General features: G+C 39.6%; 1 protein-coding gene across 1 annotated transcript in view; it reads left to right on the forward strand.

Annotated features, from left to right (window-relative positions):
• The window catches only part of tmc2a (transmembrane channel-like 2a), a 39604-nt gene extending 28234 nt beyond the window's left edge, over window positions 1–11370 (forward strand). Inside the window, exons 12-20 of the mRNA XM_061980955.2 lie at window positions 3597–3776; window positions 3854–4012; window positions 5973–6101; window positions 6843–6910; window positions 8050–8289; window positions 8354–8479; window positions 8583–8661; window positions 10920–11040; window positions 11177–11370. Coding sequence (XP_061836939.2) covers window positions 3597–3776; window positions 3854–4012; window positions 5973–6101; window positions 6843–6910; window positions 8050–8289; window positions 8354–8479; window positions 8583–8661; window positions 10920–11040; window positions 11177–11370 — 1296 coding nt within the window. The remainder of the gene's footprint in view (window positions 1–3596; window positions 3777–3853; window positions 4013–5972; window positions 6102–6842; window positions 6911–8049; window positions 8290–8353; window positions 8480–8582; window positions 8662–10919; window positions 11041–11176) is intronic.
• Window positions 11371–19249: the final 7879 nt, after the last annotated feature.

Below are 19249 nucleotides of genomic sequence, written 5' to 3' on the forward strand. Positions count from 1 at the left end.
GTTTAGGCCCACTTACAATGACAATAACAAAAAATATTGTTTTTCATGGACTGTGTACTTGTATTGTTTGTCTGGGTGGAGGTCCTGCTTTGGAAATCATTTGTACCCCTTACAGACATTGCATTTAGTTCCCATTAAAACATTCACATGTTGCACAATGAGATGTAAGCAAGGGGATCATCAACTTCCTGTTTGTAAAAAATATATTTTTATTAGTATTTATTTAATATACTAACAGCATTTCATGATTAATATTTATAAATTAATATTCCTAATAAAGGACACTAGAATAAGCACACATTTGATTGGTAAATCATAGTGTAACGACTTGGAATGACACTTTAAGTGTGGTGTTGGAGTTGTCCGACTTTTTGTGTGGCTGTAAACGCATCACTGGCTAAGTGCCATATGTGCATGTGTTGGCGCAAGTGAGAGAGAGCGAGCGGCTGCTGTTGATATAACAAAGTTGCTTTTGGTCTGGTTTGTACTGCAGAAAATGACCACTTTTGCTTGATATCATCTTTTTTCCTAGTGTTTTGGTGATGTGTTTATGGCCGACAATAAAGAGTTTTGCTCAGTAAAGTGATGGATGGAATTCATGTCCTCAAAGCGTCTCGACAGACGTTACAATATTTGAACAATGATGACAAAAACTGTTTTCTCTGTCGTGTCTGTGTGTCGAAAATTGTTATGCGCTTATTTTTTTATTTGATTTTGTGCGTGGCATAGATTTACCGTGCGCAGAGGACGCTTGAGCCGTGCGCAATTGCACAGGCGCGCACCTTAGAGGGAACGTTGGTATCAGTTCGATACAGGTCATAGAGTATTTACTGGATCGAATATTGTTAAAAAATAAATATATGTAACTATCCGATTTGATTCAAAAGCCCAAACCATCATGTAAACGCTAATGATATGATATAGAATTTAGAAGTACTAAATAGTCTGTACAAAGTATAAAATAGTGTGTCCTATTAGTGGGTGTGTTGCAGGTGATCTACTAGAACTGTGTGTACAATTGATAACAAGTGCAAAAGTAATGCAGACCGGCATATCAACATGATGATTTTGTGTGTACTACTGGATGTCACCATGGATAAATTAATTTAGGGCCCTATTCTCCTGGTTGCGCTCAAAGAGGTCTTAATAAGCAAAACCAACTTTTCTTACCTGTTGGTGTTGGTACTTGTTTTTGTGTATTTGAGATCCCTGCATATCCCCAAATGTTTAACTGAAACCACGGCAGCATTGCGGAGGATAGAGAATAGATTTGGTTACACACCTTTCATTGATATAAATCTCAAAGTGCCACAATAAGAAAAATATTAAAAACGATCAAATAAAATCAAACTTGCTGTAAACGAGGTGTTTAGAATTTGAGACTTTAGTGATGGTATGTCAGTGCATAGCTCCTTATATGGCAGAGGTTTACCTGAAGAGCTTTGCGCGAGTCCGCCATATATATTCAGTTGTAGTCCAAAGTTGTAGTCAATAAGTTACTTATTTCATATACTTAAGCAAAAACATAAAGTGTTAACATCTTCCAAAGAAAATAAGTTTTCATTATTATTTTTCCCTATCTTGTTGTGGAGCAGACTGCCTCATACATGCACAAGCAAGCTAAAATCTTCCGCTGTTGCCATTTCTAATCAAAAAGTAGCTTATCGTTATAACTCACATCTGTCAATGCTACAATGAAGGGTGGCACTTTCTTGACTTATGCGCTACGTGAAATACTTTTTTATGGAATTTTTGAATCTGCACTGCAACCACATACAATTTCCCCAGTCTACCCTATACTGTCCTATCCTATCACGGTCCAAATTAAATGTCCATTAGTACCAGGATGTTCAAACACGGTGCGGCCCCCTTCTTTTAATAGTTTTCCGGTAGTTTCTTTTATAATTTTATTACGTTTGATGTACACTGCATTAGAACTTCAAATGCAATATGATAAATGTTTTACCTTTCAGGTCCGCTGGACTTATTCCGGACTTATAGAGGCACGCAAGAACAAAAGTACTTAAAGGCCTACTGACATGCGATTTTCTTATTTAAACGGGGATAGCAGGTCCATTCTATGTGTCATACTTGATCATTTTTGCGATATTGCCATATTTTTGCTGAAAGGATTTAGTAGAGAACATTGACGATAAAGTTCGCAACTTTTGGTCGCTGATAAAAAAGCCTTGCCTGTACTGGAAGTAGCAGACGATATGCGTGTGACGTCACCGGTTGTGGAGCTCCTCACATCTGCACATTGTTTACAATCATGGCCACCAGCAGCGAGAGCATTTCGGACCGAGAAAGTGACGATTTCCCCATTAATTTGAGCGAGGATGAAAGATTTGTGGATGAGGAAAGTGAGAGTGAAGGACTAGAGGGCAGTGGGAGCGATTCAGATAGGGAAGATGCTGTGAGAGGTGGGTGGGACCTGATATTCAGCTGGGAATGACTAAAACAGTAAATAAACACAAGACATATATATACTCTATTAGCCACAACACAACCAGGCTTATATTTAATATGCCACAAATTAATCCCGCATAACAAACACCTCCCCCCTCCCGTCCATATAACCTGCCAATACAACTCAAACACCTGCACAACACACTCAATCCCACAGCCCAAATTACCGTTCACCTCCCCCAAAGTTCATACAGCACATATATTTCCCCAAAGTCCCCAAAGTTACGTACGTGACATGCACATAGCGGCACGCACGTACGGGCAAGCGATCAAATGTTTGGAAGCCGCAGCTGCGTACTCACGGTATCGCGTCTGCGTATCCAAACTCAAAGTCCTCCTGGTAAGAGTCTCTGTTGTCACAGTTCTCCACAGGCCAATGGTAAAGCTTGACTGTCATCTTTCCGGAATGTAAACAATGAAACACCGGCTGTGTTTGTGTTGCTGCAGCTGCCCGCAATACACCGCTTCCCACCTACAGCTTTCTTCTTTGCTGTCTCCATTGTTCTTTGAACAAATTGCAAAAGATTCACCAACACAGATGTCCAGAATACTGTGGAATTTTGCGATGAAAACATACGATTTAATAGCTAACCACCATGCTGTCCCAAAATGTCCTCTACAATCTGTTGTGTCACGCGCTGATGTCATCATACCGAAACGTTTTCAGCAGGATATTTCGGCGCAAAATTTAAATTTGCACTTTAGTAAGCTAACCCGGCCGTATTGGCATGTGTTGCAATGTTAGGGTTAGTGGGTTTCAGTAGGCCTTTAAGTCGATTGGAGAATACGTGGCATGATTTGACAGAGAACTCACACATATACGCTTGCTCCAAAAAAGTTTGCATCTTGGGTGAAGGTGCAGAGTGACAGACTAAAGCCTGGCAGAATATGGTCCTAAGTGCACATCCATGGCATCATGCTCCTACCTTTGCTGTTTTGTTATGTTGTGAAACAGTACTTGTTATAATACTAAATGAATGGTAACTATATTTAATGTTCACCCTCCAAAGGAATGCTGGAACTGCATGTAGGCCACATCTTTTCAGCTTAGCAATCGCAGTGTAAATGTCAAATAGAAAGCAAAAAATATGTGTGACGATATGCTGATTTTAATTCACTTGATCCAGTTGGAGATCATCATGTCTCTGCTGGGTCTTCTCTGTCCTCCACTCTTTGAGACTATTGCGGAGTTGGAGGACTACCATCCTCGGATCGCTCTCAAGTGGCAGCTGGGACGCATCTTCGCTCTCTTGCTAGGGAACCTCTACACGTTTCTTTTTGCCCTCTTTGACGAGGTCAACAACAAGGTGTGTGATCTTACTCTTGTTCCACGTTGGAGGAATCTCTTCCAGTGATGTCACCTTCACTTCTCTTTACGTCTTAGCTGAATGATGAACAGTCAATCAAGAACGCCTCCATCTTGGCCATGCAAGAACACTACGCTAACTTCTCTCGACTGGTCAATGACACAGAGGCAATCCCACCCCCCATGAACCCTGCCGATGTCATTAGAGGACCTTGCTGGGAGACGGCTGTTGGCATAGTAAAGACAGACTTTTACTTCATTGGATATCGCTACATCTGCACAATCTAATACGATAATTGTATTTCTTTATGTATCTACAGGAAATTGGAGCTCTTAGATTGGTGCAATGCAAACTGCACTTTTAATAATCAACACATTGTTAAATTCTAACCTCTAAATCAGTGTCAATTAAAATCATATATTTATTATGTTTTACTAAAATACATCATAGTTGATATATCTTATTGTTTGGGATCATTGTGCATGTGTAAAATTACAAAACCCAAAACCAGTAAAGTTGGCACATTGTGTAAATAGTAAATAAAAACAGAATACCATGATTTGCAAATCATTTTCCACTTATATTCAATTGAATTCACTGCAAAGACAAGATATTTAATGCTCGAACTGAGAAACGTAATTATTTTTGCAAATAATCATTAACTTAGAATTTAATGGCAGCAACACAATACAAAAAAGTTGGCACAGGGGCATTTTTACCACTGTGTTACATGGCCTTTCCTTTTAACAACACTCCGTAAACGTTTGGGAACTGAGACCAATTTTTTAATTATTTCCCATTCTTGCTCGAGGATGGTTTTCTGACGTGTTCCTGAGCCGATGTGGTGATATCCTTTACACACTGATGTCGGTTTTTGATGCAGTACCGCCTGAGGGATCCAAGGTCATGGCCTTGCTGCTCACGTGCAGTGATTTCTCCAGATTCTCTGAACCTTTTGATGATATTACGGACCGCAGATGGTAAAATCCCTAAATTATTTGCAATAGCTCTTTAAGAAGTGTTGTTCTTAAACTGTTCGACAACTCACGCATTTGTTCACAAAGTGGTGACCCTCGCCCCATCCTTGTTTGTGATTGACAGAGCATTTTAATGGAAGCTGCTTTTATACCCAATCATGGCACCCACCTGTTCCCAATTAGCCTGTTCACCTGTGGGATGTTCCAAATAGGTGTTTGAGGAGCATTCCTCAACTTTCTCAGTCTCTTTTGCCATTTGTGCCAACTTTTTTGAAACATGTTGCAGGCATCAAATTCCAATTGAGCTAATATTTGCAAAAAATAACAGTTTCTCAGTTCGAACGTTAAGTATCTTATCTTTGCAGTGTATTCAATTAAATATAGGTTGAAAATGATTTGCAAATCATTGTATTCTGTTTTTATTTATAATTTAAACAACTTGCAAACTTCACTGGTTTTGGGTTTTGTAGTATTAGAATTGTTTTACTAAAGAAAAATACATGCGTTGAATTATTCAAACCACGCAAGCCAATTGTGTCCTCATGACTTTTGATATTCAAATTTCGTCCCTGGGCAGATAAATGCATAAATCGACTGTGTTGATGCTACGGGTAGTATCAGTATATAACTGTTATTAGAGTGATTAGATTGATATATATATTTTCCCCAAATCATATTTTTTTTTGTTTTGTTAATATTTACAAACTCGGGGAATAATTCCTGGGACACAGGCGGACTTTGAGGGCAAAGACAAGTATATAAATGAGTAATTTTGTTTAGTTATTGTGTACTATTGACTTTGTTTTGATCAAACAATTGTAGGTTGTAAAATAAAATAAGGCACTTGTTTGAATATTGTGTTGACATTGTTACATTGTCAGTAGCACTCACCATAAAATAAAAAAAATAAAAATATGGTTAATACATTTGGTCGGTATCTGGCAATTTCACTCATGGATCGTAATCGTCAACCGGGAACCCTGATCGGAGCAGTGTATAATGTGTGTAAATGTTATTTATGAGGTTTTCAAAAATAAAACATTTTGGGAAAGTATATCGTGTTAAACACCGGAATAGAAACGAGTACCGTAACCGAAATTGGAACTAAAATTGTCCAAATTCAAATATTGCCCAATCCTAATTATAATTGAACATAAGAAAGCATTTTAGGAATTGAGTCTAATTGATAGTATTAATCTTTTATATGTTTGTGTTGCAGGAGTTTGTAAAGCTGACGGTGTCAGACATTCAGGTCACCTATCTGACCATCTTGATAGGTGACTTTGCCCGAGCTGTCATTGTGCGTTTTCTTAACTATTGCTGGTGCTGGGACCTGGAGGCTGGATTTGTAAGTACTGTACATTAAACTGGTAGAATCTGGTAGTTTAGCTAATATCTAGTTACTAGACAGCGACTATTTCAATAGTTCAGTAACAGTTGACGTCATTGTTAAGCCATTTTGAGTGCATGCTTAACAACAAATGGAATAACAAATGTGAGGAAATAACTATGTGATGATGGTTTGTTATTAAGGTTGTGTAATTGCACAGATAATTATTGATAATAGGATGGCAAAGTAATCTTAGAATATCTGCAGATTATAGTGGGTGGAGCTTTATAGGATGAAGAGAAATAGTGATAGGACTATTTTCTGTGCACCTTGACTGCAGACCACTATGTTTGAAACGCAAATCTTGGTCAGGTTGTTTATAATCCAGCTGCAGAGAACACTTCCAATCCTGCGTGTTCTAACTTGTCCCTCAAAAGGTCAAGTTGGATTGTGTAGAATGTATAAAAAGTTATGGATGGATTTTGATGAAACTTTCAGGAAAGGTGCGAAATTGATAGAAACTAGTGATTCGATTTTGGGGGTGGTGCAGATAACCGAAAGGATTCAGGATTTTATATTTAAGCGTTCTTTACTATTTGGAGTCCTGGAATTGGAGGAAGTCGAATGCTTTTTTTTAGTTACATCTTAATCAAACTGGAAGCTTTGCATTCAATTTAAGTTAGTAATGTTATCATATGTTGATGTCAAAGTCCTAGCATTATTGTAACTATTTAAAAACTGCGTATTTGTTCATTTTAGCCCTCATATGGAGAGTTTGACATCAGTGGCAATGTTCTGGGATTGGTCTTCAATCAAGGAATGATCTGGTTTGAACTTTTCTGATTCTGCAAATTTAAATGATTTGTATTGTGTGTTTCCCAGTACAGTGAGAGCCGTTTATGTTGACAACCTGTTTATGTCGACAAACTCATCAGGTCTTGTTCCAGCGTGTTCTTAATATTACTAAAAAGTGGCTGTTTAAATTGACACACATGGTCAACCGCTTTTGTTAACATAACATTTGAGAGCCTAAGAGGTTATTACTACGAGAAAGGGTTTGTATAAGTCAACATGTGTTGTTGTATTGTTAACTTCATCATAATCGCTGAGCAGCATGAAACCACAACAACTACCTTCTAGTTATACATGTACGCAGTGATTTCCTGCTCAGTGCAAAGTCAGCTTTAAAATAAATGCATTAAGAGACTTAGACTTCCTTTTATTGTCATTCAAATTTGCTGCTGACTCGTCTCCGCTCGGGATGGTGTCCTGCTGGCCCCACTATGGACTGGACTCTTACTATTATGTTGGATCCACTATGGACTGGACTCTCACAATATTATGTCAGACCCACTCGATATCCATTGCATTCGGTCTCCCCTAGAGGGGGGGGTTACCCACATATGCGGTCCTCTCCAAGGTTTCTCATAGTCATTCACATCGACATCCCACTGGGGTGAGTTTTTCCTTGCCCTTATGTGGGCTCTGTACCGAGGATGTCGTTGTGGCTTGTGCAGCCCTTTGAGACACTTGTGATTTAGGGCTATATAAATAAACATTGATTGATTGATTGATGAAATTTGAACTGTACAGTACAGATAAGAACAACATTGTGTTGCATTAGCTCATGGTAGTAACTTATCACAGTAACTAACAAACACTTGATTTTTTAAGTTTGTTAGCCAACGAAATAAAACAAATTTACCACAGCAGCTGGGACAAGAGTATAAGTTATATGAAAACGGAAGAATCTCAATTTAAATATGTACAAAATGGAGAAAAATTATGTAAACAACCTTTATCATCCACCATTTTGCCTATGTCTCTGTCCAAAGTCACAAGTACATCCGCTGCTGATGTCCTATAGCGTCAACATAAACGGGTTCCACTGTAGTACATTTCCCTGCTTATTTGATGATTTGTCACGGAGAAGATATCAAAGTAAGTGAAAGATGAAATCCTTTAGGATGGGAGCGTTTTATGCTCCTGGTCTGGTCGGGATCAACGTGCTGCGCCTGCTCACCTCCATGTACTATCAGTGTTGGGCTGTGATGGCCACCAACGTCCCCCATGAGAGGGTCTTTAAGGCCTCCAAGTCCAACAACTTCTACATGGGTCTGCTCCTCCTCATCCTCTTCCTCAGTTTGTTGCCTGTGGTCTACACCATCATGACCCTGTCGCCCTCGTTTGATTGCGGACCCTTCAGGTAACGACACACGTCTGATTAAGCAAGTGTTGATATTCAGATATATTCCTGTTGCTGTTTGTAGCGGTAAGGCGAAGATGTTTGATGTCATCATTGAAACCATCAAACTGGACCTGCCAGCCTTCATTGGGACATTGTTCAGTTATGTCGCCAACCCAGGCCTCATCATACCGGCTGTTTTGCTCATGGTGTGAGTACAGACATAGAAACAACGCATTAGAAACGGACATTTAATTTATTTTGTGCAATAAGGCTTGATCTTTGCTGAAAACCATTAACACTTTCCTCTTCAGACTGGCCATCTACTATTTGAACTCGGTTTCAGAGGCCTACAAAAACTCCAACTTGGATCTGAAGAAGAAGATGCAGATGGTAAATGGAAATTTCAGTAATGCATATTGGGAGGACCAGCTTTTGTCGGACGGTGTTAGTGGTGGGTCTGGAGTGTATCAGTATGTTGTTTTTGGGGAAAATCATTCCTAGTTTCTCTGACAAAGTAGACATGGACAAGAACACCACATTTCGCCTCCTATTTCTATCTTCAGTGTAACTCGGCCTGTCGCCATCACATCTCCACCTCATCGCTGGGGGGAGGGGGGGCAATAGACTACAGACTCTGATTACATTGAACACATCCATCCATCCATTTTCTACCGCTTGTCCCTTTCTGGGGTCGCTGGAGCCTATCTCAGCTGCATTCGGGCGGAAGGCGGGGTACACCCTGAACAAGTCGCCACCTCATCACAGGGCCAACACAGATAGACAGACAACATTCACACTCACATTCACACACTAGGGACCATTTAGTGTTGCCAAACAACCTGTCCCCAGGTTTCGGGTCCTGTGCTTACGCAGGCCAGGTCCCTAAGTCTTGGATGGCGAGCTGTAGATAGGCCTCGAGCCTGAGCCCAAGGATCTCCACCTCTCAACCCCTGAACTCCTTATAGCCGAACCCCTTGCCTCGCACCTCATTGCTCTGCGGCCCTTTGCACTACCTCATACACACCCTGCCCATAAACTGAACTCTCACTACAAACTGCCATACCCACAACCCCAAACCGTGTGGCTGTATGAACTCTGAATGCGCATATGGACTGCGATCAGTCTCATATGACCTTTAAGAACTTTTGATACTACCTGTTATGAATTACCTGAACCCTTGCTGTTTTTTTATTTTGTTTTGAATGGCCATTCCTATCAATGTATGTCAATGTATGTCCACTATTTGTTGCACTGTACATATTTAAATAACACCAGTATAATTTAAAGCATTTAATTGTGTCTGTCCTACTCTCTCCGAGTCGTAATCTAGACTTCTGATTAGCCCAAATATTGAGAACGTCTACTATACTAGCTAACGTACATGTTACACATGTCTTTGGAGGTGGGAGGAAGCCGGAATACCCGGAGGGAACCCACGCAGTCACGGGGAGAACATGCAAACTCCACACAGAAAGATCCTGAGCCCGGGATTGAACTCAGGACTACTCAGGACCTTCGTATTGTGAGGCAAATGCACTAAGCCCTCTACCACCAAACCCCGCCCACCTCAACCGACGCACGGAGAGGGTTGGGGGGGGTTTGGTGGTAGCGGGGGTGTATAATGTAGCCCGGAAGAGTTAGGGATACATGGGATTCTGGTTATTTGTTCTGTTGTGCTTATGTTGTGTTACGGTGCGGATGTTCTCCCGAAATGTGTTTGTCATTCTTGTTTGGTGTGGGTTCACAGTGTGGCACATATTAGTAAGAGTGTTAAAGTTGTTTAAACGGGCACCCTCAGTGTGACCTGTATGGCTGTTGAACAAGTATGCCTTGCAGTCACTTATGTGTGTCTGCAGAAGCCGCATACAACATGTGACTGGGCTGGCAAGCTGTTTGTACAGGTTGTCGAGGGCGTTAAAGGCAGTGCCATCATAGCACGCCCTTATTATTGTTGTTTGGGTGAAAATCAGCAGACATTCGAGAGAATAGTTACTCTGAAATTCGGGAGTCTCCCGGAAAAATTGGGAGGGTTGGCAAGTGTGATGCTGTTAAGCGGCATTTATATAAAACTCACGGGCCGCACTAACATTACATTTTCATATTAAGGTGCGGGCCGCGTGTCTGAAACCCCTGGTTTATTTATACATTGCACAAAGCAAAAAAAAAACTTTGTATGCAGTGTTATTTAATTTTAAATTTCAAAAGAGTTTTGTGGCTCTCATTGTTTTCTTTATTTTGTGAAACGGGTCAAAATGGCTCCTTGACTGGTAAAATTTCTGGCAATGCTTAAAATGAATACTGTTAATATTATGAATGTGCCTGTTACTACATTGCATATATACTTACAGAATGTAAATGTTTGAGGTTTTTGGACGTTTCAAGGGTGCTCTATTGTGTAAATAAAAACTGCATTGTTAGCCGCTACTTGCTTGCGTTTATGAATTTAGAATGCACAAAATGATATATTCTTGTCTTAGAGAGGGATTATGGGTAACATTTAAAAGAAGTATTTTTTTTTAATGAAACATCTTCCACAACCAAGAAGAGTCCAGTTGCCTCTTTCAACCACAGCAAAGTTATACATCCTCTCTTCATATGATTTCTTAAATCATTCACACTTCTTTTCTGGCGATCACCATTCTGACCAGGCTCGCGATGAAGAGAAGAATCGAAGGAACAACACAGACAGCACCAACCAGGTCATGAAAGATTTGGAGGATCTGCTACCAAACAGTTCTCTGGCACCTCCTCCTCCACCACCAGAGCCTGGTCAGTAAACACTGGATTTAATGATCAATGGTTATTAGAAATAAGTGTGAATGGATTATTGATGTTAGGTATTATTGATGGTGCATTAGTTTTAGCTTTTTAATCAAAGTACCGCCTTCTTTGCTTCGTTAAACAGAAAAGTCTTCCAATGTAAAGCCGACCAAAACAAAACCAGGTACAGCTGGAAAAGACGTTCACCTGCAGAAAGATGTGACCCTTGCGTCATCTAAACCTGCTCCCCGTGAGCCAATAACCCGAGCCCCACGAGGACGGCAACCGATATCCGGTCCTGGTCGAGGCCGCGGGAGAGGAGCCCCTCCTAGAATATGACACAGTAACTATCACCATAGGCTCAACAACCATATTTGTTGTTACGACTGCATATATTGTTGTCCTATTTGGATAGGGATTTTTTAAATAAATCAGGATGACCATTTCTAATAACCATATTAAACAGGATTGTTTCAAGTTAACAAAATTTAGAGAAAAATATTATTTACTAGTCATAGTGTAACTGTAAATAATATATGAATTAAATCTATGAACAGTTACCTCTATCTCTGTCTTGAAAATGTTCAGCTCTAATTATGAATTACATTTAAATACAGAATGTGTGCGGTGCTCGTAGCAAAGGAGTATAATTTCTATTTTAGTAAGTGAACAAGTTAACAGTCATCCAGTTCTTGATTACACACCTACAGTTTGGATTTATAATTAATTCCATTGTGTTTCATTGATGAATGAAGTTGTGTAGAAATTAACAAGAATACTTCATGAAAGAGGCAGGTGTCTCCAATCCGTTCATCAGGATCAACCAGTATATCTTTGGGACTTTATTGGTAGATCCCAAAAATATTACGAAAAATAAATGCATAATCATCGCCTTCCCAGAAAGTGACCAACAGACCTGGTAACATACACTTAACCTCCGTACTCGGCACATGTTTTGACTTTTGAATGGAAACTAATAAACTCTGCACTCCAATAACGCATTTAGTTGCATTTTATTGGTTTCAGTTTTAATTTCAGTCAGTGAAACTCGGATAATACTCCTGTGTCAAAGTGCTGGCTTACACTACACCTTCTTGTCCTACAAACCTGCTTTGTGTGACGTGCATCTTTGGAAAAAAAAACCTTAAGCTGTGCATGGCTCTGTGGATTGTTGAAACTATATTGCATCGATTAGTTCCAGCTGCAAAAACACTGCACTCTCTTTACCACTGTATGCTTGTGACAGGAAGCTAACAAGCTAAATAGAGTTGGGGTTGTTCCCAGAATTATCACGTCACACACTCAACTTTGATGAAGAGCTGCACAGGCAGGAGTTTCCAAAACGTGACCAAGGTGCTCGATTTTTACAACGACTCACGGCACATTGTAGAAATACAATTCGGGGTTAGATCTTGCCTTTTAGTTCATGGCCGGGATCAGGGAGGGGCCTTGGGATCCAAATCTTTGGTGGCCAATGGCCTAAAGATAACATGTAAGGACTGAACAGTATTGGTCCAGGCGTGGATCCCTGTGGAACGCCATGGCTATGTTCTGCATATACAGATTGCTCTTTACCGATTGTTGCAAACTGTAACAACAAATTTAAACCTTGAATTTAAACCTCTTTAAGGAAGTTCATTTAAAGGGTTGGTCATAAGATATGTTTTTCTGTTTTAAAACGTTTTGGTCTACATAACATGTAATGATGATTCTGTGTTTGGAATTTTGCATTGATTTTGCTGTAAGACATTTTCTGTAGGCTACTTTCTGGCTGCTTCTAAAAACTGTTCGTTTTGAGAGGCTTAGTAGTTCGAAGCAAATGAAACCCTCTTTACCACCGCCCCTAACGCTGACTACACTTTCGTCCCCGGCCCACAGCTATGTTTGGTAGTTGTTTTTGTTTAGCTAAGATTATATGGAATTTGGACACCGGTGATTGTCAAAATCTACCAAGTCTTTTTCCAATGCTAAATCCTGGACATATACTGTACATGTGTGTATTGACAATAAAATTATTGACAATAAAATTATTTTCTATTCTATATCATGTTAATACTTTCACTGCTACTGCTTTGAACACTGGTAAACAGGCTATACAGTACTGGTTCTTAACCTGGGTTCGATCAAACCCTAGAGCAGGGGTGCTCACACTTTTTCTGCAGGCGAGCTACTTTTCAATTGATCAAGTCGTGGGGATCTACCTCATTCATATATATAATTTATATTTACTTATTTATGAAATATATGTTTTTGTTAACAAGTTAAAGGTGTTTAATGATAATGCAAGCATGTTTAACACATATAGTTAATATTGTTAATACATTAAAGGTGTTTAATGATAATACAAGTATGTTTAATAAATATAGTTAATATTGTTAACAAGTTAAAGGTGTTTAAAGATAATGCAAGCATGTTTAACACATATAGTTAATATTGTTAACAAGTTAAAGGTGGTTAAAAATAATACAAGCATGTTTAACACAAATAGTTAATATTGTTAACAACTTAAAGGTGGTTAAAGACAAAACAAGCATGTTTAACACATATAGTTAATATTGTTAAAAACTTAAAGGTGGTTAAAGATAATACAAGCATGTTTAACACATGTAGTTAATATTGTTAACAAGTTAAAGGTCGTTAAAGATAATACAATCATGTTTAACACATATAGATTCCTTTCTTTCATGAAGACAAGAATATAAGTTGGTGTATTACCTGATTCTGATTACTTGCATTGATTGGAATCAGACAGTGGTAATGATAACGTCCGCATTTTCGAATGGAGGAGAAAACAAGTCCTCCTTTCTGTCCAATACCACATGAAAGTGGTTGATTTTTGGCATCTTATTTGTCCAACTTCCGTACTCCTTTGTATATACTTTACAAGAAATGCATTGTCGGCAAACTCCGTAGCTTGCTAGCTTGTGCACGCCAGCTTTCTGAGACTCTTATTTTGGTAGCGCAGGCAGGATGAAGCAGAGCTTTTATTGTGCAACTGTGCAGTCGGTCTTTGGAGTTTTGACGACAGGTACAGCGCCAGAGTCTGTTGAAATAAAGTGTTTCTCGCCTTCCAGTCGGTAATTTTAATGAGCTGGCAGCAGCCAGCGTCATCTCAGAAGACCCTCGGGTGCCGTGAATGTCAATCAAGTGACGAAAGTGACGTCATAGTGAAGATTTATGATCGCTCATTTTTAGGACTATTTTTTTAATGCCTGGCTGGTGATCGACTGACACACCCTCCGAGATCGACCGGTAGATCGAGATCGACCGGTAGATCGCGATCGACGTAATGAGCACCCCTGCCCTAGGGGTTCGGTGAGTCAGCCTCAGGGGTTCGGCGGAGCCTCCGCCTCGGAGGTCAAACCATACCTGACTCATCGTGTAAATAAAAACTTCTCCCTATCGGCGTATTATGGATACCCCTAAACAATGTTCCCTCTAATTTTCTATATGCGTGAGCAACCAAAAACTCTTTGAGCATTCAGTGGAGCACATGTGAGCAACGTCAGACGTGCACATGCACTGTGGCCACACCAGCAGCACACTTGTCCAACACCTGACTAAATAACAAGTTAAATCTTTTATTATTATAATCAAATGACAGCAGTCATCGCCATGAGATTATTTTCTAATATAAGTGTTTTAGCCCACTTACAATGACAATAACAAATAATAATGTTTTGCATGAGCTGTGTACTACTAGTATTGTATGTCTGGGTGGGGGTCTTGCTTTGGAAATAATTTGTACCCCTTTCAGATATCGCATTTAGTTCCCACTAAAACATTCACATGTTGCACAATGAGATGTAAACATGGGATGATGTGTACATTCCTGTAACTTTCTGTTTGTAAAGTATATCTTTATTTGTATTTCTTTAATATAATAGCATCATTTCATGATTAATATTTATAAATTAAGATAACATTTTTAAAGAAAAAACATTTTATTTTTCACTAAAGAAGGGTTTGGTGAATGCGCATATGAAACTGGTGGGGTTCGGTACCTCCCAACAAGGTTAAGAACCACTGCTATACAGTAAACCATGCAACGAGCTACATCGCAAACGTATTAAGGGATTATATTACTAACTGGTCCACTGCCAAACATAGTAGACACTGATCCAAGTAAATAAAAGTAGTTTTGAGGAAAATCATTCATTATTTTGCCAGAGGTTGGGATGCTATTGTCTTACAGTGGAAGGCTAAGCTAGCTACACAGTAACTCGAGCCAACATTGCTGCTAACGTATCATTCACACATTTCTAACGTACTGTTATTATTTACCGTTTCATGGTCTCCTCCATTGTCATACATTGTTTTCACTGAGCCTGCCATTAAAAGTAGTTTTTTTTGTTTTGAAAATCCATCTTTTTGTAAAGGTCTATGGTTGAAACAGGGATAGTCTTTGCACACACTCGAAGCGACTTCTTCATATTGGAGGCACATTGCAACAAATCATAACAGTTAAAAGTAAGGCACTTTATACAAAACCCACAACCACTGAAGTTGGCATGTTGTGTAATTTGTGAATAAAAACAGCAAATCATTTTCAACTTATATTCAATTGAATAGACTGCAAAGACAAGATATTTAATGTTCCAACTGAGAAACATATTTATTTTTTTTGCAAATAATCATTAACTTATAATTTAACGGCAGCAGCAAATTGCAAAAAAGTTGGCACAGGGGCATTTTTACCACTGTGTTATATGGCCTTTCCTTTTAACAACACTCAGTAAACGTTTGGGAACTGAGGAGACCAATTTTTGAAGCTTTTCAGGTGGAATTATTTCCCATTCTTGCTTAAGTATCTTGTCTTTGCAGTGTATTCAATTGAATATAGGTTGAAAAGGATTAGCAAATCATTGTATTCTGTTTTTACTTATGATTTACGCAGCGTGCCAACTTCACTGGTTTTGGGTTTTGTAAAATATGGAAATCAATTGTGTCAACATTGGGTAGTTTTTGCCTGTTTTGTTGGTTTATTACAAACAAATCCACATGTGTAAGGGCTGTCTATAAATTTAATTTCCAGTTATTAATTTTGAGTGCAATTATAGGCATAAACGACTACAAAGGAATATGGTCATACTGGTACAATGACATCATGTTTGTTAATGCTTGGTCAGCAAGTACAACGTTTTGGCAACACTGTCTTATTTGTGTTTCTTACATGTCTCTGATAAAGGTTTTATCATTCTATAAATTCATCAAACAATGTTTATTTTCATCTTCAGCAGTCAGATGCTACACAATGTCAACTGCAGAACTTTTCTAGTTTGCCTTAAGAAAGCCTCAGGTTGTTTGCCAGAAACGGTTTGTCATGAACATGAGTGTCATAACATTTGACAATTTAGTTTTTTTGTTGGTTATTTTATCAAAATAGCACATACAGTCGTGATCAAAAGTTTGCATACACTCTTAAAGAACATAATGTCATGGCTGTCTTGAGTTTCCAATAATTTCTACAACTCTTATTTTTTTGTGATAGAGTGATTGGAGCACATACTTGTTGGTCACAAAAAAAACATTCATGAAGTTTGGTTCTTTTATGAATTTATTATGGGTCTACTGAAAATGTGACCAAATCTGCTTGGTCAAAAGTATACATACAGCAATGTTAATATTTGGTTACATGTCCCTTGGCAAGTTTCACTGCAATAAGGCACTTTTGGTAGCCATCCACAAGCTTCTAGCAAGCTTCCACCACCATGCTTGACGGTAGGTCTGGTGTTCCTGGGATTATAGGCCTTACCTTTTCTCCTCCAAACATGCTGGGTATTATGGCCAAACAGCAAAAAAAAATTCATCTGACATCAAATGGACACAGATAGGACCTTCTGGAGGAAAGTTCTGTGGTCAGATGAAACAAAAATTGAGCTGTTTGGCCACAATACCCAGCAATATGTTTGGAGGAGAAAAGGTGAGGCCTTTAATCCCAGGAACACCATTCCTACCGTCAAGCATGGTGGTGGTAGTATTATGCTCTGGGCCTGTTGGGACAATGAAAAAGGAGGATTACCTCCAAATTCTTCATGACAACCTAAAATCTTCAACCGGGAGGTTGGGTCAGTTGGGTGTTCCAACAGGACAACGACCCCAAATACACGTCAAAAGTGGTAAAGGAATGGCTAAATCAGGCTAGAATTAAGGTTTTAAAATGGCCTTTCCACTGACTCAAACGTGTGGCCAATGCTGAAGAAACAAGTCCATGTCAAAAAACCAACAAATTTAGCTGAACTGCACCAATTTTGTCAAAAGGAGTGGTCAAAAATTCAACCAGAAGCTTGTGGATGGCTACCAAAAGCGCCTTATTGCAGTGAAACTTGCCAAAAGACATGTAACCAAATATTAACATTGCTGTATGTATATGTGGAAGCTCTCTTCCAGTGAGTCCTCCTGACCACCAAGCATCTCCAGGCGAGCCTGTTTCATTGTTAGAAAGACAGTTTTTACTCTCATGCACACATGTAGGGATTGCTTTCCAGCAATATATTATTGGACTTTTCAGTCCGGCATGTCTCTGTTCGTGTGTCTTTCTCCGGCTCCCACTCCAACCCCCTCTCTCCACCCGGCTGCTGCTTATACAGAGCGACAGGTGATTAGATAACAAGGCCCAGGTGGGCCATCTACGCACCTGTCGCTGACTTCGAGGCCAGTCCTGCATACTTGCCAACCTTGAGACCTCCGATTTCGGGAGGTGGGGGGTGGGGGGCGTGGTGTGGTTGGGGTAGAATTCACTAACTCGAGTATTTTATATATATACGGTATATATATATATATATATATATATATATATATATATATATATATGTCTTAATAAGGTTATCCAAAAAATAGTGCTCGATACCGTAGTAGAGCGCAATATATGTATGTGTGGGGGAAAAAAATCACAAGACTATTTCATCTCTACAGGCCTGTTTCATGAGGGGGGTACCCTCAATCGTCAGGAGAAATCTCCTGACGATTGAGGGTACCCCCCTCATGAAACAGGCCTGTAGAGATGAAATAGTCTTGTGATTTTTTTTCCCCACACATACATATATATATATATATATATATATATATATATATATACACATATATATATGTATGAAATACTTGACTTTCAGTGAATTCTAGCTATAAATATATTTATTTATTTTATTATATATATAAATAAAAGAAATACTTGAATTTCAGTGTTCATTTATTTACACATATACACACACATAACACTCATCTACTCATTGTTGTACTTGAAAGTACAATGCAATACAATTCCGGGGCAATGGCACCTATCAAATACACAGTAATGAAAACACAGTTGTTCTACTAACTGTACTGTGTGTTATGAGAGTAGAGTATGTGTGTGTGTGGCCCTTTAATAGGTGACAGCATGTGAGGTGAGTGACGTCAGTGAGTGTGTGGGCGAGAGAAGAGAGGGAGCGGGGTAGCGTGAGTGCGGGGAGGGACTAGTTGGTTTTGTGTTGGATTGGCGGTGTGCAAGCAATCAATAAAGCAAGATTTGCAACTAATCGCTGGACTCGTCATTCACCCTAAAGTCGTCCGCTGTGGAGACCCACTGCCGGGTAAGGTGAAGGGTGTTGCCCCGAGCATACATCGGCCCTGGAGAAGTGTCTCCCCTGCGCTCTTCGACTACGGTCTCGTTCTTCTGCTTCGTCTCCTTGTGTGCGCACACTGGACTCGGGTCCGCATGGAGCTGGAGGGGACGTGGCCTCCAGCTCCGGCTGAATTCCGGGAGATTTTCGGGAGAAAATTTCTTCCGGGAGGTTTTCGGGAGAGGCGCTGAATTTCGGGAGTCTCCCGGAAAATCCGGGAGAGTTGGCAAGTATGGTCCTGGCACACCCCGCCTAGCTGCAGGCACGCAGGCCACGTCCCCCTCCACAGTATACTTTTGACACAGCAGATTTGGTCACATTTTCAGTAGACCCATAATGAACCAAAACTTCATGAAGGATTTTTGTGACAAACAAGTATGTGTTTCAATCACTCTATCACAAAAAAATAAAGAGTTGTAGAAATTATTGGAAACTCAAGACAGCCATGACATTATGTCCTTTAAACTTTTGACCATGACTGTAGTTTCTTTAAATTTGTTGACTCTGGACAACACAATGGGGAAAAATGTGGACAGTCTGGTTGAGCCACATGAAACAACAACATTTTTTTTGGTTGACGTCTCAGACCACCGTTTAAGTTATACTTCCATTGCCAG

The sequence above is a fragment of the Nerophis lumbriciformis genome, linkage group LG20 (genome assembly GCF_033978685.3).
Source record: "Nerophis lumbriciformis linkage group LG20, RoL_Nlum_v2.1, whole genome shotgun sequence".
In the NCBI taxonomy this organism is placed as follows: Eukaryota; Metazoa; Chordata; class Actinopteri; order Syngnathiformes; family Syngnathidae; genus Nerophis; species Nerophis lumbriciformis.